This window comes from Nematolebias whitei, chromosome 16 (assembly GCF_014905685.2).
Source record: "Nematolebias whitei isolate Nwh7 chromosome 16, NemWhi1, whole genome shotgun sequence".
Lineage (NCBI taxonomy): Eukaryota > Metazoa > Chordata > Actinopteri > Cyprinodontiformes > Rivulidae > Nematolebias > Nematolebias whitei.
The window spans coordinates 19,451,117-19,474,119 of record NC_056513.1 but is presented as its reverse complement, the minus strand read 5'-3'; the positions used below and the strand labels follow the sequence as shown (position 1 = coordinate 19,474,119).

Below are 23,003 nucleotides of genomic sequence, written 5' to 3'. Positions count from 1 at the left end.
GTATGTATGTATGTATGTATGTATGTATGTATGTATGTATGTATGTAGACTAAAGGGTTTTTTTTAATAAAAAAAACAACAACAATTTTGCTATGACAGGTTTCAATAAAATTTTGGGAATTTAATTTAGGTATTTATGTTTACAGTACAACTGATTACCTTCTTAAGTTAGTCCAATTCAAAAAGGACACAACAGTTAATCACCATTAGCGGCACAAAAAATGGGTATATAAGTCAGTTTTACAGATATTGAGCTATATTTTGATGTAGTAATAGCTGAGAGTCAGTCACAACAATTCTAAACTTGACAGCTTGTGATATATTGCATAAAACTGCACAGAACTAGATTTGACCTAAATGTCTACAATTCTGTCATTACGTAACACATGATTATTTTAGTCTAAATCTCTGGCATGGTGGGTGTTATGCATTTCTTTGAGAAATGCTCATACTTTATTTACTACTACTATTATTATTATTATTATTATTTTAATTACATTATCTTTAAGTGTAAATATTACTATGTGGGATATGAAGATAGATGACATACGTATACACTTTGGTGGTGGTGTACTCCATGTTCCATTGGCTTGGCACACTGCCGATCTGGGACCAGTCAAAATATATCTGTTCAGAACAAAAATATTTAGTCATTTTATATGCTTTAAAAAATATAGCAAAAACTCTGATTCACATCAACCACTGGTTAGTTGACTAAATGTATTTTGAGGTATCATAAACTCACAAGATGTTTTTGTTAATACACAACACTATTTGCTAATCAAATCAATTAGATATAAGTTACAAAGAAATTGTTTAAAATGTTCTCTTTACCCTTCATTACAGGTATAGTTGATCCCGCTCTGGTAAACTGTGTCCTCGTAAAATGATTCTCCATTAGTGATCAGATCGGGATAGGGACATTGCTTTGCTGCAAGTAATAATAAAAAATAGCAAATGCAGGCTTTAGAAACATGTCTGAACAAAGTAAATTGTACATGACATATACATAAGAGAACATATAGTGAAATTGTGAGCAAACTGCTTTTTCACTTAACATATATATTTTTTAATTTTCAATGAAATTTTATCATATTATGAGCAATCATCTCATAAAGATCTTGTAAAATCTCCTAAAAAAAGACTATAGAAAATGTGCCCAAATCCCCAGTAAGATTGAAGATTGAACTAATCTGTATAAAATATATGTTCAAGGAAAATTTCACAACAAATGTAATTATAGCAATGATGCAGATATTGTTGTTTAATTTTATATTATTTCTCCCAAGATAACCAACAAAAAGGAGCATCTTGTTACTTGAATAAGAAACCCACGTATGCACTTGAATTTGGTTTTCGTCCACTCCCCACTGGCGGTGCAGACAATTTTGCGAGGGCCTAACACGGGCGTATATCCTCGCTGACAGGACAACAGTAACTCTGATCCAGGGATGAAGAACCTCTGCATTCCAGTCATCTCAATGTTACCATCCAACTCGGGTCTAGAACAAACTACACACAAAAAAACGGGCTTAAATAAAAGTGGTGTATATTGTTAAACTGACAAAAACACTATGAAACATTTACATTATTCAGACAGATGAAAGGTTAGAACAATTTTCAGATTGACTTATGACAAGTGGCGGCTGGCCAATATAAAGGGCGCTGCCCCACCTCTCACCTCTCACCACATTACCTTGAATAAAACATAAAAAGTTAAATAAAAATGATAAAATAAAATAAAAATATTTCGAAATATATGTATATATTTTTTAGTTGTGTAAGATGAATATTTTATAGTTAATGATGAGTAAAGTTGTTTCGTTTATCAACATTGTTGTCTGATTGGTGAGCGCCCTGGGGCGCAAAAATCTTTGCCCATTGACTCTTGTTAAAAGTTGCACATGCACAGTAGCTAAACTTCCAATACAAGAGATAGGAAGATTCTGGGCGCACCTCTCCTGCGCCCCGAGCTGAAGTATGGATTGTGCTTCCGGGACAGATCGTGAAGTGACACTCACAACCAGGCTGTGTATGAGAGAAGCTAGCGGCTGCAGGTAGGATTTAAGCATTGAAAGCCCTTTATGTAATGCCTATGTTGACATTTCTGACTGATATGCCTCTCAACTTTTAGATGTATCTGTTTGTGAAAAAACTTTCAGCTGACTGTGTATTCTAAAAGTGGGAACTGGTGAGTTTGTCTCTTTGTTTTTGGAGCTGGTATGCTAGCGCTAGTCTCTAGGTTATTATATTGGGCTCTGTGATAAATCTGTGCTATTGCTACATTTATTTGAAAGTGCTTATAGAAAAAAAAAAAATATATATATATATATGTATGTATTTATATATGTGTGCGTGTGTGTGTGTGTGTGCGTTTGTGTGTATGTAAACTCCACCAGCTGCCACTGCTTATGACAACACTAAACTAAAAGCGAGCAAGAAACTGTTATTATCATTTACATAAAACATTATTTTGTTTCCTTTTGATAAACTTGAAAACAGCTAAAAAAAAAATGTAAATCCACATTTTTCTTAAAATAGTTAAAACTATTAAAAAAAAAGTGATAGAAAAAAATCTGCATCCATTAAAAAAGTAAGTTGTAAAAAATGAAGAAGTACAACCATACCATTGTGGTCTTGAGAAGACACTGCAGTCAAAAGCAGAGATGAACCCAACAGAAATAAAGTTTTTACTCGTTCCATATTTTCACTAGAAATGCCCGGACGCTGCTTCATTCTCTCCAGAGGGATCTGCCTCAGGTTTGGATTCTCTGCCCCGTTTCACAGCTGTTTGTGTTTTCCTAAAAGTAAACAGATAAGAACAGCATGAAGTAACATTCTCTCAGTTTTACTGGAAACGAAACCACAGAGGCCTTTAACCTACTTATGAAATGTCATGAAAAAGGAAAAAACTAAAATTTACTTATGTGGACTCTTAAAGGTAAACACAGCCGTTTGTTTCAATCTCGGCTCCCAAAAGCCAAGGCTCCCCTCAAGCTGGGCCATATCCATTATATTTTATCATCCTGTAACTTTCTATGGTTCTACTTATGTAATATTACTGTTATGTTGGGGTGAATGTTTAAAATTAAAAAAATTGTCTACATAAATTAAAAATAAATTTCTCTTCACTCAGTGAAGGTATTTCCATGTTGTTAAAACATGTGAACTAGATGTATGCAAGAGAAGTTGAATAAAAATGTTACTATTGTTGCAAAAATTTTAATAAATGTAAATACTTATGTTAATTTTAGGTTTAACAGATGCATATTTGCAGTCACAACAATATGAAACCTTGCATACCTCGAAGAACTGCTTATCACCCTCTGCCTTTCATGTACATGTTTAAAACATAATTCTGATGTGTTTTGTTTGCACTTGGATTATATACACAACACAATGGCACTTCTTCCAGTTATTTAATTGTCAACAGTGGTGTACCACAAGGCTCAGTTTTAAGACCCACCCTCTTCACAATCTACATAAGTAATGTAGGTGAGATCATTCCTGATGCATCCTTACATTTATATGCCGACAACAGTTGTTTATTGTCGAGCTAAATCAGTTACTTTTTCCAATTTTTACAGTCTGCATTCAACATCATCCAGTCAGATTTGTTCCATCTCAAACTGGTGCTAAATGCTAGTAAAACCAAAGGGATGTTGTTTTCAAACAGGAAGTCGGTGCCAGCAGACCTTCCTTCTATTTTATCCTTGAATGGTGTCCCTCTTGAGTTTGTTGATTCTTACAAATACTTGGGAATCTTGGATGATGCTCTTTTAAGCTTCACGTCAAAAATTTGATAAAGAAATTTAGATTAAAATTGGGTTTCTTTTTCAGAAATAGATCTTGTTCATAGATCTCTGAATGCTAGGAAATGCCTTGTGACTGCAACTTTCCTTCCCTCCTTTGCCTACAGTAACATTATTTACACGAATGCTCCTGCAAGCACCTTGCAGATGTTGGACGCTGCCTATCATGGTGCGCTAAGATTCATAAATGGCTGTACTGTACCCACCATTGCACCCTGTATTCATTGATCAATTGGTCATCATTAACTTCACGTAGACTCTCTCACTGGTCCATTTTCAACTGTAAACCACTTCTTGGTCTGCTGCCTTCATATCTCCTCCTACCTGTCACCTCGTCAGCGCAGCTACAGCATGTGCTCTCAGGACATCATTACCTGCAGCGTCCTCTCAGTGCAGACTGAACTAGGCAAAAAGGCCTTCTCTTACTCTGCTCCTGTTTCCTGGAATATCGTACAAAAATATCTGAAGTTGTCAGCTTTTACCTCTCTAAGGGATTTTCAACATCTAAGTTCATGGCAAAAACCAACTCAGACATGTTCCTGTTTTTAGTACAAAGTATTTTATCCCATTTCATAATGTTGTTTGTTTTAATTTAGTTTTATACCACTACTTATATTAACTTTTTTATATTTATGCTTTCTATGACTGTTTATTGTTGTGTGTACCTCATTTGTGTTCTTTGTTTAAAACAGGTCTCTTGTAAATGAGTCCTTGTGACTCAGTGATACTAACCTGTATAAATAAAGGTTGAATGAATGAAAAAATTATGAGTGTGGGTCAACTCTCAGCTTATATCGCACCAAAGTTTAACTCAATATCAGTAAGGCTGATTGAATTATAGCCACACATGTTTGCTGAGGTTGATTAGCTGTGGCAGCAATCTTTATCTGTTTTGACTCCAAAAGTTAATCATACGATGCACACCTTGACAAATATTTTCTGAGAGTTTTATTAAAATTTGTCCATTGGTTCAAGAAATATTTTGCTAACAGATTAACACAGTTGAATTTCAATGCCAAAGTAAAAAAAAAAAAAAAAATACTTCACACAATCTGTTAGCACTTGAAGTGTGTGTTAGGGATGGCTTTCAGCTACTACCACACCAACTTTGAGACAAATACCTATCAATATGAGTCGCAGCATTTTGTGTTGTCCAAGGATATTCAGCTGTGGCAGCCATTTTGAATCAGGTTAACTCCAAATATGAATCAATTGTAAACAAACATTGGTCCTGGGGTTTGAACCAGCAACCTTCCAATCACGAGCTCACCTCCTCTGGCCTCTTCACCACCACTCCGCCTTTTTAATTTATATTTTTTAAGAAAGAATAACACCATAGATATTTATCAATACACTAAATAATATACTAAAAGCCAGTAAAGGTCCAATTTAGCATATCTTGCAATGTTGTGAAGAAGGAAATAAAGCAACAAAGTAAATTTTAATCAACAGATAACTTTTTTCACATTAAATTAAATATAAATTGTAGGATATTTTCATAAAAAAATCATTATAATTACAAATTTTCTTATATTATTCTATCATGTTATGTTTACTTTTTAATTAAAATATGTAATGCAAAATACTTTTTCTGGTAATTGTATTGCTAGTTGAATATGACAGGAATAGCAACAAAGGAGACCTCTGTTTCAGCACAAGATCCACTTATTTATTCAGTGGGTTGATCACGAAGGGCTTGCAGAGCTTGTCGGCCTTGCAGTCGGTGGTGCAGCACACATTCTGATCTCCGATGGAAGGGTTTTAGCTTTTAAGTTGTACTCCAGTTTGCCTGGTTCTAAAAAAAAAATAAAATAAACAGAGAAAAAAATAAAATAAACAGAGACATGTATGTTACTATGTTTTAAAAATCAAACATCTGACTATGCAGATATTTTCAAAGATTTCAGTAATTATTTGATTTATTATGTTAGAAAAAGAAAATACTTTAAACTGTGCAAATCATGAGAGTAAATTTTGCCCAAACTCAAAAATTCAATCTATACTACAGCACATAAAATTATTGGTAATTTCTCATGACAATCATTCATTCAGCTGGGGTGAACTCACCCTCAAAACATTCTGGGAGGGGCAGGTTTCCATCGTTGCAGGTGCTGGCCACAGGGTAACCACACTTCTCAGCTTTATTCTTACAGTAGAAGACAACAGGCTCTTTATGAAGCACTCTGTTTGGTTTCAGGTCCTCAATCCAGATCTTCTTGGCATTGTAGAAGATGCGGCCTCGTTTGATACCAACTGTGCAGGGAGCTGCATAAAAAAACATGTGAAAATGTCTTCATCATGCATCAGAGACATATGCATGGAAAAAGAAAATGTGAGTAATATATATATATATATATATATATATATATATATATATATATATATATATATATATATATATGTATGTATATATATCCTATCTTTCTTGTATCTCACTGATCTGCTGCAGCCATATGCCCCACAACGCTCTCAAAGGTCAGCAGACCAGATGCTTTTGATGGTTCCAGCGCTCTCGAAGGTCAGCAGACCAGATGCTTTTACTGGTTCCAGGCACTTGTTTTAAGCTCATAGGTGACAGGGCCTTCTCTGTCGCAGGCCCCAAACTGTGGAACAAGTTATCACTGTATGGCAGGGAGGCTCCCTCTCATTGTTTTTAAGTCACGTTTAAAAACACACTTTTATTCCCTGGTTTTTGACACTGAGTGAGTTGATTTTAACTTGTATGTACGCTATAATGTTAGTCATTTTGTTCTTATCCTATTTAGATCTATATATTTTTTGCTATTTAATTTGCTTTTGAGTTGGCTGTACAGTGCTTTGGTTGGCCTTGCTCCTGTTTTAAGTGCTTTATAAATAAAGTGGCATGGTGCGGTGTGGTGGTGTGGTATGGTGTTGTGTGGTGTGGTATGGTGTGATATGGTATGGTGTGGTATGGTATGGTATGGTTTGGTATGGTAAGGTGTGGTATGGTGTGGTGTGGTATGGTATGGTATGGTGTGATATGGTATGGTATGGTGTGGTGTGGAGTGGTATGGTGTGATATGGTATGTTGTGGTGTGGTGTGGTATGGTATGGTGTGGTATGGTATGGTATGGTATGGTATGGTATGGTATGGTATGGTATGGTATGGTATGGTATGATGTGATATGTATGGTACGGTATGGTATGATGTGGTATGGTGTGATATGGTATGGTGTGGTATGGTATGGTATGATATGATGCGGTATGGTGTTGTGTGGTGTGAAATGGTATGGTGTGATATGGTATGGTATGATGTGGTATGGTGTGGTGTGGTATGGTATATATTAGATGAAGCCTGAATTAAGTTCTCGTTGTTTGAATGGTGATCCAATACTCACATTTTTGTTTTCCTAATTTTCATTCGTCTATATGTTCTTTTTTTCTTCAACTGAACAGTTTCTGCTTACTACAGACTAGTTTTTAACCAGCCTTTTAAAATGTTTAGCTATTAGCTAGCCATTTTCATCTTTTAGATTTATCTAGCCTTTTGCTACTTTTAGCAGACATTTTATTTCCTGCTTCTTTCAGCTTTTAGCTTATGTTCTGTTCCTCTGGCCTTTGACTATTGCTTTGCTTTGTACATCATTTAGCTGGTGTGTTGACAATATTACTTTTAAGCCAATGTTCCATTTTTTACTTCTTACATTTTTAGCATAGTCCTGTAGCTCTCAGCATGTACGCTGCATTTCTGACAGACAAATCAGTTTCCCTGTTCTCCTGACTCACCCCTGCAGATGGGCTTTGATGACCAGTTTCCTGTGTTTTGGCATTGGATCTCGGCGTCACCTTCCAGAGTGTAGTGCTCATTGCAGGCATATTTAACCTTCTCCTTGTATCCATGTTGTCTCATCACAGCAAATGTGATGACGCCATTCGGTATGTTCGTTGGGATAGAGCAGCTCACCTCTGAAAATCAGTTGCAAAAGAACATTTTAATCAGACAGCAACAGAAGCTGGTGAAAGATCTTGCATTCTTGCATAAATCATACAGATAATGTAAAATCTGTACATCACAAGCCTGCTAACCTCGACACACCGGTGGTTCAGTTGCGGTTCCATCAGCCATGCAGGACCCTCTCTCAACACTTGGTGCTTTAGGTGGATTGCACTCATATGTCCAGCCTTGTCCATAATGAGTTGTAGTTCCTGCAACTGCTTTATCGTGGACAATTCTTCCCTCTCTTGGGGGCTTGGGGAGAGGACAGTTCACAGCTGTGTGTCCAAAAGAATAACTTTGTTTACCAAGACTGCCGGAGTACAACGGTACATATCCAAGTAAGTGCAACAGATAACAATTTGCTCCCGAATGTGACATAATCTGCTCTAGTCTTTGAATATTCAGAGTATATTCTTTGTACCTTTGCATAGAGGAGGTGGGTGACTCCAGGAGCCATCATGCAAACACCTGCTTTCATTGGCTCCTAGAAGAACATACCTGATGAACAAAAAGGAATAAAACTGTCTGTTTCTGAACACTTATTCTGCAATGATTAGTTTGAAAGTGAATGTTACTGTTCTCCACCATTACCCATCATCACATGTGAAGTTTAAGATACTTCTATACGGAGCCTCTGTCCTGCCCATTGCAAATGGCTGCAGAGGTCGAGGAATTTGGCACATCTTGGCTACAAAGAAAATGTTTTTTATAACAGGTTGCATAACGTTTGTTGAAAACCAGCACAGAAAAAAACATCATTAGTTATGGATTCTTGCATTTATTTAAACTCTTTTAACTTCAATATTGTATTTTCTTTTTACACTTGGGCAGTTTAACCTTATCAGGATGTTTTTTTTGTGTGTGTGTGTTTCTGCAAAAGCATACTATTATGTATATTTCAGTCATGATTTTCCAATTTTATGAGCAGTTGTAGGTATCTGTATAACTCTTTTCTTTTTGTTAGTATGATGAAAAGCAGATTAAGCAGATTTGGACTCCATCAAATGACAAGTAAAACAGATGGATTAAAATAAAACCTCACAGCTCAACAGTCTGATTTCTCTCATAGTAAGAAACATGACAGCTCCAACAAAGTTAAGTCAAGTCCTCTGGCCAGTTTCCTTTTTGTTGGGATGTTTCACCCTTCATCCAAAGGACTTCATCAGTTCGAGGAGCCACACAAACTCAGTCCTATAAGTAGCACACTCACATAGTGGACCATCCAGTTTGCTGCTGATAAGATGGTTTCTGGACTCCACCCTCTCCCCCATTAGAGCTGTTATTTCTAACCCGAGCCCTAAGCCTGGCCCCACCTGACCCGAATTCAGGGTGGGGTGGGCTGTGCCACGATAATCCACTGGATGGGCAGGCTGGGTCAGTGTCGGGCTTTTGATTGGATCAGAATCAGCCTCAATCTAATTATATGATAACACGGCCTTCCTTACATTCATCAGCCGCCACAGCCATTTCACAGCGAGCTGACCGGCCTTGAACAAGGTAAAAAGTTCAGTTAAGCTTCAGATGGGACTGTACTGCCAGGCAGCGATCCATCAGCCCAAATGGACGTTCATTCAGCCGCTGCACTCAGCGGACGTGCGCGGCCGATGACCCAAGCAGGTGAGATCCCAAAGCAGACGTGTTAGAGTGGTCCGCATGTCTCAGTAATGCAGAAGAATGCAGGCAGAAGCAGGACTTAAATGCTTTTTTATGTCCATGAAAGGACAAACACCTCCTCAGCTCTGATCTTATCCATCCATCCATCCATTTTCTTTACCCGTTTGTTCCATTTTGGGTCACGGGGGTCTCTGGTGCCCATGTCCAGCAATCACTGTGCGAGGGGCGGGGTACACCCTGGACGGGTCGCAAGTCCATCACAGGGCCACATAGAGACAAACAACCATTCACTCTCATTCACACCTAGGGACAATTTAGAGTTACCAATCAGCCTAACATGCATGTTTTTGGACTGTGGGAGGAAACCGGAGTACCCGGAGAAAACCCACGCATGTACGGAGAGAACATGCAAACTCCACCCAGAAAGGCCCCTGGACCGGGGTTTGAACCAGGGACCTTCTCACTGAGAGGCAGCAGCTCTACCAGTTGCGCCACCGTGCTGCCCGCTCTGATCTTATGCTCCTTTTATTCAGCCGCACGTCCCCGACAGTTAATAACTAATTAAAAATGTTGGGTTTTTTTCCGTGTTCGGAACTGTAATTACTGTTAGTTCATTGGGTCGGGTGGGTTTCGGAAATTATGACTGTGAGCTGGGGCCAGATCAGATCGGATTTTTTGGGCCCGAATGCAACTCTGTCCCCCGTCGACTCCTCTGAGGCAGCCATGGCCAAAGTGGTTCAAAACATTAAAGTCCAGAAACCATCTCATCACCATCGAACTGGTTGGCCCACTATGTGAGTGAGCTGCTTGTGGGACTGAGTTTGTTGTGGCTCCTCGGACTGATGAAGTCCTTTGGATGAAGAACGAAATGGTTCAACAAAAAAAGAAACCGTCCAGATGACCTGACTTAACTTTGTTGGATTTTTTACCTGGATTATTGAGCATGCACTTTGATCAACAACAACTGCATTTATTATTATTTTTTTCCAAATTCACCAAAACATTTTAATTCAAAGTCAGTCTTTTCTCCCAACTTCTGCTAACGATTATTGCTTTGCAAGACACTAAGGCGAGACTACGGATTATAACATCAGTCTGGACTCACGGGAACATGCCAGGTTTGACTCAGTCCACTCTCCCGCAGCTGTGCAGCTTATTCTGGACGATGAGGCTGCTGAAGACAAGAACCCCTGATCGCATGAGAGAGACAGCTCTTCTCCGACCTCAAACACACGTTTTAAAGACGAAACATCGACTCCATCAGGGACAGGAGGCCGGCCACACACTACAAAAAGACAATAGAAGATGACTCACCGAAATTATCTTACTTGCAGCTTAATTACTTGGAAACTCTGCAGGAACAAGTCAGAATGCATTTTCAAAGATAACACTGATGAGTGACACTAATAATAATAAAAAAGCATTTGGAAGAAAAGGTCTGCTCTGCTTTACCCTTTACAGATGTAACAGTAGTGCATAAAGCTGAAAGGCCGAGAAGCAGCAAAGCCAGAGCTGGAGCCATCTTTTCTGGGGGTGAAGTCACCTCGGCGTCGGCTATTTCAAGGTGGGGAGGGAGCTGCTGGAAAAGAGCCACTGGTTGATGGGACAGAGACCGTCTCCTCCAATCAAATGCAAGGTTTAGCTTATATTGATTAAGCACAAAGGTCAATAGTCCTGCATACAAACACTTTTATCTAAAGCTGGTTGAAAACTTTGATTTGGAGCAAACAGCAGACAAGCAGAATCATGTGACATATTTACTGATGCTTAGAAAGAACTTTACAGGAACACAAAAAGATTTAACTGCGCAAAGTTTGAGAAAAATCTGCAACATGGTCCTTGAATTTAAATGAGGCCTTTATTTATGTGGATTACAGCGAACACACTTTATTTTTCCACTAAAGTTCATTCCAGCAAATAGATACAAATGAGCAACAGGCATTTCACATTAAAAAATTTTTTGTTCAAACAGAAATAAATGACTTGGCCAGAGCAAACAGCAAACAGTACATTCATAGTGTCATGAAAAAAAAAAACAACAACTTGGACAACAATATGTAAATTCTCATAAACAACAAAAAAAAAGTGGTCAAATGAAATAAGGTAAAATATTTTTTTCTTTGAGTTTAGCTAATAGTTTCTATTACTTTACACCTCCTGAACCACTGGGTGAGTGGAGAACTTTGGCCAAAGGTTAAAGAAAATGTAAACGTTCTTTGGATTAAAAAAAACCTATTTGAGAAAAGTTGGGATTTTATATAAAATGTAAATACAAAACGAATGCTTGTAAATCTAATAAACCCATATTTTATTCACAATGGAACTTATTGATCATATAAAATGTTTAAATTAAGGAATTGCACCATGTTGTGTTAGTAAAAATAAATTAATTTTGAATTTATGGCAGCAGCACATCTAAAAATAAAAACCAGCCACTAGGGAGCACAAGCCAGTGTATCTCTTGTGCCGGTCCCAACTCAGGTAAATGGTGAGGGTTGTGTCAGGAATGGCATCTGATGTAAAACACTTTTGCCAGAACAATAATGTGAGTTCATCAAAGCGAAACCATACCGGATCGGTCGAGGCCCGGGTTAACAACGACTGCCACCGGTGCTGTTGACAAACAGGGTGCCGGGGGAAATTGTGCTACTGTTAGTCAAAGACCACGAGGAGGGAAACGTGTCAGGAGACAGAGGGAGAAGAAGAAAGTGAAGAATGTAGGACTGAGCGTTGCAACGCTAAATGTGGGGACAATGACAGGCAAAGGTAGAGAGCTGGCTGACATGATGCAGAGAAGAAAGGTAGATGTTTTGTGTCCAAGAGACCAAGTGGAAGGGCAGCAAGGCTCACAGCATTGGAGCAGGGTTCAAACTGTTTTACCATGGTGTGGATAGAAAGAGAAATGGGGTAGGGGTGGTCCTGAAGGAGGAGTTGGCAAAGAATGTACTAGAGGTGAAGAGAGTGTCAGCTAGGGTGATGTGTCTGAAGGTAGAAGTAGAAGGTTAGCTTTAAGGTGGAGGTGGGAGTGCATCAAGGATCAGCTCTGAGCCCCTTCTTGTTTGCTCTGGTGATGGACCGACTAACAGTTGAGGTCAGGCAAGAATCCCCATGAACGATGATGTTTGCAGATGACAATGTGATCTGTGGTGAGAACAAGGAACAGGTGGAAGAGAACTTGGAGACGTGGAGGTATGCAATTGAAAGAAGAGGAATGAAAGTCAGTCATAGTAAGACAGAGTATATGTGTGTGAATGAGAGGGAGGCCAGTGGAACAGTGAGGCTACAAGGAGCAGAGGTCACAAAGGTGCAGGACTTCAAGTACTTGGGGTCCACTGTCCAGGAAAATGGGGAATGTGGTAAAGAAGTGATAGAGTCCAGACAGGACGGAGTGGATGGAAAAAAGTTTCAGGAGTGATTTGTGACAACAGGGTGTCAGCAAAGGTCAAAGGAAAAGTTTACAAGACAGTGGTGAGACCAGCTACTGTATATTGTATGGTCTGGAGACAGTGGCATTGACAAAAAGACATGAGAAAGAACTGGAAGTGGCAGAAATGAAGATGCTAAGGTTCTCCTTAGGAGTGACAAGGCTGGACAAGATTAGGAATGAGATAATCAGAGGTACAGCACAGGTTGAACAACTGGGAGATAAAGTTAGGGAGGCCAAACAGAGATGGTTTGAACATGTCCAGAGGAGGGACCGTGGGTATATTGGTAGGAGAATGTTAGAAATGCAGCTGCCAGGAAAAAGACAAACACGAAGGCCAAAGAGGAGATAAATGGATGCAGTTAGAGGGGACATGAAGATACAAAAAGCATTCAATACAAAAAGAATCTTCACCGACATGAAGATAGTTGGAGTGAGGACAGAGGATGCCGAGGACAGAGTGAGGTGGAGGAGGATGACTCGCTGTGGCGACCGCTGAAGAGGGAAAAGTCGAAAGAAGAAGAAGAAGAAGAAGAAGAAGCACATCTAAAAATAAGTTGGAAATCCATCCATTATCTTTACCTAATTTTTCCTCTTTGTGTTGCGGAGGTCACCGGTACCCATATCCATCACTGTATGTATGAGGTGGGGGACACCCTGGCCAGGTCTCCAGTCCATCACAGGGACACATAGAGACAAACAACCATTCACTCTCTCATTCTCACCTTGGGACAATTTAGAGTTACTAATCAGCCTAACATGCATGTTTTTGGTCTATGGGAGAAAACCGGAGTACACGGAGAAAACCCACGCATGCACGGAGAGAACATGCAAACTCCACCCAAAAAGGGCCCCTGGACGGGGATTTGAACAGGGGGTAGCCTGCTCGCTGAGAGGCAGCAGCTCTACCAACTGCACCACCGTGCTGCTGAAAAGTTGGAAATGGGAAACACAATACTGTAAAAATGGTACAAATAAGAAACAGCTGCTGGAGCATTTTGCAGCTAATTAGGTCACATGGCAGCAGGAGGACAGGGTATAGAATATTTTAGAGAAGCTGTGTGCAACTGGGAAAGGAAGAAGAGGGTAGTAAAAATGGGCAGAAGTTCACTAATCTACAAAAACTGTTTAAAACAGTGCAACAGTTTCAGAATATCTATCCGTCCATCTTCTAACACTTACCCAGGGTTGGGTCACAGATGCAACAGGTCCTGGAGAGAAACCCAGACATCCATCTCCCCAGCGACACTTTCCAGCATTTTCTGTGGGACCTTGAGGTGTTCCCAGGCCAGAGAAGATACACCATCCCTCCAACAACTTCTGGGTCTTCCCCAGAGCCTCCTACCAGTGGGATGTGCCTGAAAAACCTCTAAAGGGAGGCGTCCAGGAGGCATCCTTATTAGATGCTCTAACCACCTCAACTGACTCCTTTCAATGCGGATGAGCAGCAGCTCTACTCTGAGCTCCCTCTAGATGATGGAGCTCCTCAAAGCTGAGTCCGGTCACTCTATAGAAGTCCATTTGGGCCATTTGTATCCAGGATATCATTCTTTTGGTCCTGATCCAAACCTCATGGCCACAATTAAGGGTCTGAACATAGACAGTAAATGGAGAGCTTTGCATTTCGACTTAGCTATTTCTTCACTATGACTGACCAAAACAGCGCCCTCATTACTGAGGATGAGGTCCCAATCCGTCGATCAATCCTATCATCACTCGTGCACAAGATATCCACGGAGTCGGCTGACAGAAATGCTGACGACATTGGCCCGAACGTGGACAGAGAACCGGACTGGATGAAGGAACAACAAGCCAACGAAGAGGAATCACGAGATGAAGTTTGATTGATGGTTGTTGCTACAGTACATTACAGTACATAGACAAATTTAAAAGTTTTAGGAAGTATTTTCTACATAAATTCTGGGTAAAACGACCCACATTGACAGCAAAGTGTAAATAACTCAGACAAAACGTAGTACTATGTTTTTTCTATATCAAAATATTAACGATATAGTCTGCAACTTTTCTTAAACTAGGAGAGAAAGACGGGATTTTTATATTTTAACCACTTTAGCTCCCACTCCTTCTCTCCCTGCCCTGTGTGTCCCTCTCCTCCCAAAAGTGACAGGATGATTAAAGCTGACACAATTATCTTACAACTACTACTACTTACACTACTGTTTTGATTGTTTTTATTGATCTTAATGTTTTAAAAATGGTTTTATTCTTGTATGTGTTTAAACGTTCTTGATTTTATGTGCACAGCACTTTGTTGCAGCTGTGGTTGTTTGAAAGGACTTTATAAATAAAGTATTGTTATTAAGTATTATTAACTGTGCTCTGTCAGAGGAGTATGCAATATGACACTAAAAGAATTGTGATAAAAACTTGTGAAAATCTGCTAATTTAGGAAAACACATTCATACTGTATTACCCATCTCTACCCTGTCATTATTAGTTTGTACGTAGTTAGTGTTGACTGTTCATGTAAGATCTGATTTAGCATCTTTAAAAAAAAAATTACAATAATAAAACGAAAGTTTTTCCAAAAATATTTTAAAATGTAGTTGTGTTATTTTATTAAAGTAGAAAAAAATCTTATGTTGTGCTACGGTCTGGTTCACAGTATTGCAGTATGAAAATTGTGGCAGCCCTACAGAATGTTTCACCCTCACGGCCGACTGGTACATTATGGCAGACTTGGGGGAGGGCCCCTTTACAAAGGTTTGCCTTGGGCCCCAAAATAGCTAAGTCCATCAATGCCAACACCCCCGCACCCATCCCCCCACCGCCACTGGATCCAACTCACCACCAGGTGGTGAACAGTTGACAGCTCTTCCTCTCTCTTCACCCACGTGTCCTAGTCATAAGGCGCAGGCCTGACTAATCGATCATCGACCTTTGACCTTTGATCTAAGGTGGCCTACGGTACAGTACACTTATGAACCTCCATGCGCTCAAACATGGTGTTCATTATCGACACACCATGCCAAGCTCAGAAGTCCAATAAACAAAGACCATTTGGTTTCAGATCAAGGATCAGCTCCACCAAATCAGCTCCTTATTCCTTCATTGCCCACATGGGCACTGGTCATCCAGTAGAATGAGGGAATCCCCAGACGGCACCCCTTCCAAGACTCCATCCAGAGACTCCAGAAAAGGTGGATAATCTGAGCTGATGTTTGGTGCATAAGCACACACAGTCAGAAAGTTCCCTCCTGCAGTCACAAGCTGCAGAGATAACCTCTCATTCACTGGGGAAAACTCCCAGAAGCATTCAGCTGGGGGTATCCCCACACCCGCCTGACGCCCCTCTCCCATGGGCAACTCCAGAGTAGGAGCGAGTCCAGCTTGTCTCCAGGAGTTGGGTTCCAGAGCCAAGCTGTGCGTAGAGGTGAACCCAACTATATCTAGTTGGTGCTACTCAACTTCACACAGGAGCTCCAACTTCTTACCCCCCAGTAAGCTGACGTTCCACATCCCTAGAGCTAGTCTATGCCACCAGGAACTGGCATGGCCAGGGACCTTCCCTTGCCTGCCACCCGACATGCACGGCACCGACCTCCCTTCAAGTGGTGGGTCCATGAAAGTGGCAATTTTGTTATTTTTCCAGGCAATCTTTACAGAATGTTGTTAAAAGAAGACGGGGATGCTTCACAGTGGTAATTGTAGCCCTGTCCTGTTTTTTGAGATGGATCACTGCCATCATATTCTAAATTACATGTGCCCCCCAAAATAATACAATCTTTTAATTAATACGTTTGACATGCTTGTTATTCCACTGAGCTTGTATGATTTGCAGATCATTGCATTCTGTCCATTCAACCAGCAGTCACATGCCGAAGTGTCCCTGGGCAAGACACTGAACCCCTAATTGACTCGGATGTGTGTCCCATCTTGTGATAAAGCACTGATTAGTCTTTGTAGAGATCTTGTAGAGTGCTGTATGAATGGGTAAATGAGGGCACAGATTGTAGTGTAAAGCGCTTTGACTATCTTGAAAAGTCCATTTACAATTTAGCAACTTTTAAACACAATGCAATTTCCAGTTATGTAAAACATCTTACCGGACTTGTTTGTGTAATATGGAACTCAAACCCATGGCGTTTCCTCTCGTGGCCCATATGTGTATGAACTGCTTTGAAACCCGACTGTTATTTTCCTGGTAATGCCATACCATATTGTCCTGGAGGCTGCAGTAATTTTCCACAACACCAGAGACACAGAAAGCACAACATCAGGGAAGCAGAAGCTTTAATTTTTGTAGATTTGCAATGAATAGGTCTACATGTTGCACAGGAAGACTGTGTTCAACAAGAAAGAAAATCATCCTTGTGCGTTGTGTAAAGCACAAACAGTGAATGTAAAGTAATACTCTGTTACACTTGTATAACTTAACTATATTGGTCTGCACACACAAAAACACAAACTTGTAGGAAACATCCAGCTTTAAGCAATTAAACAAGTCAGCACATGACCTACAAGCTGCACAGGAAGTGTGTAATGTGCTGTGTTTTCCACTTGATGACGCCTCAACCCTCAGATCCTCCAGCCGGACCAGGAACAGGGGCCCCCTCCCTCCCAAGCCCATCCTGCTGCGTGACGTCATCCGGAGCGATAAAGAAGGAAGAGCAGCGAAGCGGAGTCAAGCAACCGGAAATACAAGAGGTAGCAACCGGAAAATGTTTTTTCAAAATAAAACAAATCTAGGCTCTGTTTAAAAAAAAAAAAAGGTGTACCGAGGCATTTTAAGACATTAGATGTCCCCCACCCCATTGCTAAATAATGAACACAAGAGCATTAAATCACAGATTCATATATGCTTTTAAACATCAAGTTAGTTGTCGAAATGATTTTAAAAGATGCAAATACTTCATGTGGAATGAAAGCCGTAGTTCATTTTCTTCAAAGATAAAAACATAAATATTCATAAAGGCTCTGCTGATTCTTTTTGATAAATTAAAAGGTTTGATGTATCCCTTTCATGCACGGTTTAATAAAACCCTTTGCGATTAAAACAAGAACATTTAAAGCTGCCCAGATACATGGACAGAACTAAACAGGACTTCACAGCTACTCTCAAAATTTCAGCATGAAAGAACAACACATCAACAAAGGCATTTTTACACAACAATGTTTTTTAGCCTGTTGCTGTTTTATCAACTGAACAGTATTAAAACCCATGTGTATTATCAGCTAAATGAGTTGGTCTGCTGTGAGTTCAGAAAACTTGTTAATGCAGCATTATAAATTACATTTAAAATGAAAGTATTATTATATGCCTGAAAAACTATATAAAATGGACCTGGGTTTTAACCTCATAGCATAAGGAAGACATACAAGATTTCTTCATATATTTTTCTGTGAAGCCTCATAAGGTTCCTTTTGAACCATCACTTCTAAAATGACCAAAGAGCCTTTTAACTGTTCAAAATCTTTCTACAAACGTCACTTTCAATTATTTGAAGTATCCTTTTAGAGCAACTTTAGAAAATGCACTGAACACTTTTTTTAAAAGTTAAATATACATCAAAGTTCATGCTCAATAATCCAGGTTAAAAAAAAATCCAACAAAGTTCACTCAGGTCCTCTGAATGGTTTCTTTCTTTTGTATATGTTGAGATGTTTCTCCCTTCATCCAAAGGACTTCATCAATCCAAGAAGTGACAAACAAACTCAGTCCCACAAGCGCCAAACCCACAGCGGACCGACCAGTTTGCTGGCGATTAGATGGTTCTGGGATCCACCCTCTCCCCTGTCGACTCCTCTAAGGCAGCCATAGCCAAAGTGGTTCAAAACATCAAAGTTCATGCTCAATAATCCAGGTAAAAAAAAAAATCCAACAAAGTTCACCTGGATTATTAAGCATGAACTTTGATGTTTTGAACCACTTTGGCTATGGCTGCCTCAGAGGAGTCGATGGGGAAGAGGGCGGGTCACATAAACCATCTTATCTCACTCCCTGTTTTTAAATCTTCTCTGAAGACTCATTTCTTCTCGTTGGCTTTTAACGCAGCTTGAAATGTTGGTTTTACTGTTTATAAGTTATTTGTTTTATAGTTTTTACCGTTTGCTGTTTTGATTTGGTAGTTCATTACTTTTATGGTATCTGTTGAGTTTATAGTTTTTATGCTTGTATGTGTTAGTGTACAGCACTTTGACCAACAGTGTTGTTTTAAAGTGCTTTATAAATAAAGTTGTATTGTATTGTATCTTATCACCAACACCACCAGCCTGATCAAGAAAGCTCATCAGAGACTCTACTTCCTCGGGCGGCTGAGGCGAGCTGGTCTGGGAAGCTCAGTCCTCACCTCCTTCTACAGGTGTGCAGTGGAGAGCACCCTGTGCTCCAGCATCAACGTGTGGCATGGAGGCTGCACAGCTGCAGAAAGAAAAGCTTTGCAGAAAGTGGTGAAGGCTGCACAGAAGACTGTTGGAGTCAGCCTCCCCACCATCATAGACATCTACACCTCCAGATGCAGGAAGAGAGCTACCTGCATCATGAAGGACCCCACTCACCCAGCACACACACTTTTTGCCCTGCTCCCCTCAGGAAGGAGGTTGAGGAGCATTAAGTGTAGAACCACTAGACTGAGGAACAGCTTCTACCCGGAGGCTGTTAGACTCATAAATATCTAACACTGTGAAAAATCACATCAAGTTGCTGCTGATCTGTTTCATGTTGCTGCTGATCAGAATCAGAATCAGAATCAGAATCAGAATCAGTTTATTATTGCCATGTCAATGAACGAGGTTCACAAACTAGGAATTTGCTTCGACATAAGGTGCGAATAGTAATAAAGTAAAATAAAGTAAAAATAAAGTAAAAATGAAGTAAAAATGAGAACATTACATAAGACACAAGACCTGTGTACACCCACAAATAGAGTAAAATTAAAAACATAACATAAACATGTGTACACCCATACAATAGAAAACAATAAAAAAGCTTAGAAAACAGTACAGATGGAGTATTTCATGATCTGTTTCATGTTGCTGTGTTCATGCGTGCTCATCTGCTCATACAGACTCATGTTCGTGCTGCTGTTCGACATAATGTTTTTAAGCTGTTAATGCTTAGTGTATATTTAGTTGATGTTTTTCTTAGTTCATATCTTAGATCTTATTCCTGTTTTACTTTTACATTTTATTGTTGGATGTAACTGGGACCCTGTGTACATAATTTTTCTCCACGACATGTACTACATGTGGTGCGAATGACAATAAAGAAACTCTGAACCTGAAACTGGTTGGTTCACTATGTGAGTATGCTGCTAGTGGGACTGAGTTTGCTGTGGCTCCTCGGACTGATGAAGTCCTTTGGATGAAGGATGAAACATAAAAAAAAACAAAAAAACAAACACAAAAAGAAAGAAAGAAAAGGAAGTGTCCGGATGTCCTGACTGAACTTTGTTGCGTTAAAAACCGATTGCAATGGACTTTTATTTTGAAGACGCTTACCGGAAGCAGTAGACCTCAGAGTTCGAATCTTAACGGAAGTGTAACTGTCAACGGCTGAGGCAGGGAAAGCCCTCAGACAGTCAGAACGGTGAACACCGGCGCTTCACTTTCTGTCTCCACACTGAAGGAAACTCCCTTTTCACAGACTGCGCGAAAGAAAACAAAAACAAACAAAGAAGCAAAAAAACAAAAAGCGACTGCACTCATTTGTATTTGAGATGGATACGGCAGAAGTAAGTTTAATCGAAACGTCCACCGAGGACGTAGCGAACAGGTTTGCTCGAAAAGGAGCTCTGCGGCAAAAAAACGTCCACGAAATCAAGAACCATAAATTCATAGCCAGGTTCTTCAAGCAGCCGACTTTCTGCAGCCACTGCACGGACTTCATCTGGTAAGCCTGCCGTCTCTCCACCCTCCTGTTGCATATCACACAACTTGAGCCGAGCAGACATGGTGGAACAACTTCTGCGGCTCCCGCACTTTCCCAACACTTTAGAGTCGCATCGCAGGATGATTTCCACCCTGATTTATCCGGGTGCACCTTTTCAGCTCCTGCATGTGTCTGCATTTCGTCCTGCTACCGTCTGGGAGGACTTGTTGCTGCTGTTTATGTCATTAGTCCTGACTTGAAACTAACACTCCTGCAAAGCTGCTGCAGTCTCTGCAACACTTTGCTTCCTTTTCCTGCTGGATCAAGTTAGTCCCGAGCCACAGAACGTGCTTTATGCAGATAACACCATTTAAATATATATAAAACAGTTTATTACATAAGATCTTGATTGTTGACATTATTGACTTTTTTTCACTTATTTCAGGGGTCTGCAACCTTTATGATCAAAGGAGACATTTCTGCCTTTTCCTTCACTAAATTAAATGTGTCCAAAGCTGTAAAAGCTGCTACAATTGTCATTATCAACTGGTGGCCCATGGGCCATTTAAAGTTTATTAGCGAGGGCTTTTCTGGCCTGTGGGCATGATATTATAAAACTAAAAGCATCCAATGATTGTTAACATTTATTGATATTTTTACTAGGGGTGCACCGATACATCGTCTGGCTGATTTATCGAGAAGGGGTTCTCTGCAGACCAAAAGTGGGCGTTTCTGGCTAATAGGCATTTGTGGGGGGCAAACACTGATTGGCTAGCTGTATTTGCTGGCTCTTTAGTTAAGTTACGTCAACTCTTTTTTAAAACTGAAGGTTTCTAAGAACCAGCGTTAAATCTACTGTCAAACACAAGAAGATTCTCTTTAGTCCTTGGGTTGTAGGCTGCACCTGACACAGGTTGCCTTGAGTGTGGTCTGGGTACAATGAAATATGAAGCATCTGAAGCAAAACCTGCTAAAAACAAAATTTGCTCTTTAGAAGTGCTCTTCTATGAGGTCTGATCTGTGAAAGGAGCTGAAACAGGGAGTAGGATTGACCCTTAAAATGTGAGACAGCTGAGGAAGTGAACCAGTACTTTCTCCAGCTGCAGAAATCTTACAGAAACTGACAATCAGTCATCAGTGAGTGCAGGTTGAACAAAATGTGACGTTAAAGGCAACATCCTTCGTCCCAAGGCCAGTTTAAGTAGCATTAATATTTTTCTTTCTTTATGAATCGATTATAACTATTTTCACATTTTTCAACAACCAAAATGGATTTTGTTTTTTAATGATATGGCTAGGTATTAAAAAAAAACCTAACATTTAGCCCTCCCCACTAACCAGTTATGTTGCTCTTATTTTGAAATGTAACTGGAAGTTCTGTGTTAAGAGAAGCGGAAAAAGAATTTATGGAGACGCGGCTAACGTTGAACCGGTTAACACCGTAGACGTAATATGCCTGTGGTTAACACAATCTGCCAATAACGCCTTGTTTTTAGACATAATGTGTCTGTGGTTAACATAAACGGCTTTTTATCGGTCAGCATTTTTTTTATTGTCCAATCAGATGTGGCCAGCCAGACACGCCCATTTATCTATCGTCCAGTCAGATGTGGCCAACCAGAAACACCCATTTTCCTATCGTCCAATCAGATGTGACCACCAGACACGCCCATTTTCCTATAGTCCAACCAGATATGACCTCCCCGGATATACGCCTCATCCAATCAGATGTGGCCCGCCAGACACGCCCATTTATCTATCGTCCAATCAGATGTGGCCGACCAGAAACACCCATTTTCCTATCGTCCAATCAGATATGACCCGCCAGACACACCCATTTTCCTATAGTTCAACCAGATATGACCCTCCCCCCCGATACGCCTCATCCAATCAGATGTGGCCCCCCAGATACGCCTTCCGAATTTGCCTGCAGCAATACCTACTTGGATTTATCGGCCCCGATATCCTTAATTTTGGGAAATCGGCCGATACTTGCATGAGAAATTGATTTTACCTTTTTTATTTTATTTTTAGTTTTAACAACAATTGTCTGAACTTCATTTATATTTCAGAGCACTACCTCATGGCCAGTTAAAACAAGTTTGTATTGTTTCTAGGATATTGTATGTTTTTCAACAAAATAAGATTGGAAAATTGAAGGTACATTGTGACCTTGTAACACCTGACAGTGTCACTTATAAAACAAAATCGGTATCGGCAGGTCAGACTTTTTAGAAATCATGATCGTGATTGGCCAGAAAATTGCAATCGATGCACCACTAATTTTTACATTCTGAGACAAAAAAAAAGACTGGATTCCGTCCGTCCGTCCATCCATCCATCCATCCATCCATCCATCCATCC

At 40.0% G+C, this 23,003-nt stretch overlaps 3 protein-coding genes across 4 annotated transcripts in view; 1 reads left to right on the top strand and 2 right to left on the bottom strand.

Moving 5' to 3' along the window:
- Positions 1-2,722, bottom strand: part of LOC119422402 (beta-2-glycoprotein 1) — a 7,373-nt gene extending 4,651 nt beyond the window's left edge. The window contains exons 1-4 of the mRNA XM_037689770.1: positions 2,628-2,722; positions 1,336-1,512; positions 835-931; positions 551-627 (exon numbers count right to left, since the gene is read on the bottom strand). Of these exons, the coding sequence (XP_037545698.1) occupies positions 551-627; positions 835-931; positions 1,336-1,512; positions 2,628-2,703 (427 nt within the window). The 5' untranslated portion in view covers positions 2,704-2,722. The remainder of the gene's footprint in view (positions 1-550; positions 628-834; positions 932-1,335; positions 1,513-2,627) is intronic.
- Positions 2,723-4,759: 2,037 nt separating this feature from the next.
- On the bottom strand, positions 4,760-10,944 carry LOC119422401 (beta-2-glycoprotein 1). Its single transcript, XM_037689769.1, has 8 exons — positions 10,837-10,944; positions 10,490-10,669; positions 8,362-8,458; positions 8,192-8,268; positions 7,860-8,045; positions 7,560-7,739; positions 5,880-6,077; positions 4,760-5,607 (listed from the first exon to the last, which is right to left on the bottom strand). The coding sequence occupies exons 1-8, from the start codon at positions 10,904-10,906 to the stop codon at positions 5,498-5,500; spliced, it is 1,098 nt and encodes a 365-aa protein (XP_037545697.1). The 5' UTR covers positions 10,907-10,944; the 3' UTR covers positions 4,760-5,497.
- Positions 10,945-20,327: 9,383 nt separating this feature from the next.
- prkcaa (protein kinase C, alpha, a) overlaps positions 20,328-23,003 on the top strand; it is a 220,424-nt gene continuing 217,748 nt past the window's right edge. For both annotated transcript variants that reach the window (XM_037689762.1, XM_037689761.1), the window contains exon 1: positions 20,328-20,660. In XM_037689762.1, the coding sequence (XP_037545690.1) occupies positions 20,488-20,660 (173 nt within the window). In that variant the 5' untranslated portion in view covers positions 20,328-20,487. The remainder of the gene's footprint in view (positions 20,661-23,003) is intronic.

Excerpts from the sequence above, each read along its gene's own strand:
- LOC119422401 (XM_037689769.1), bottom strand. The coding sequence starts at position 10,906 with ATGGCTCCAGCTCTGGCTTTGCTGCTTCTCGGCCTTTCAGCTTTATGC. Across the intron at positions 10,670-10,836 it reads TACTGTTACATCTGTAAAGG|TGTGTGGCCGGCCTCCTGTC; the intron begins GTAAAGCAGAGC and ends GTCTTTTTGTAG. Across the intron at positions 8,459-10,489 it reads GTCAAACCTGGCATGTTCCC|CCAAGATGTGCCAAATTCCT; the intron begins GTGAGTCCAGAC and ends TTTTCTTTGTAG.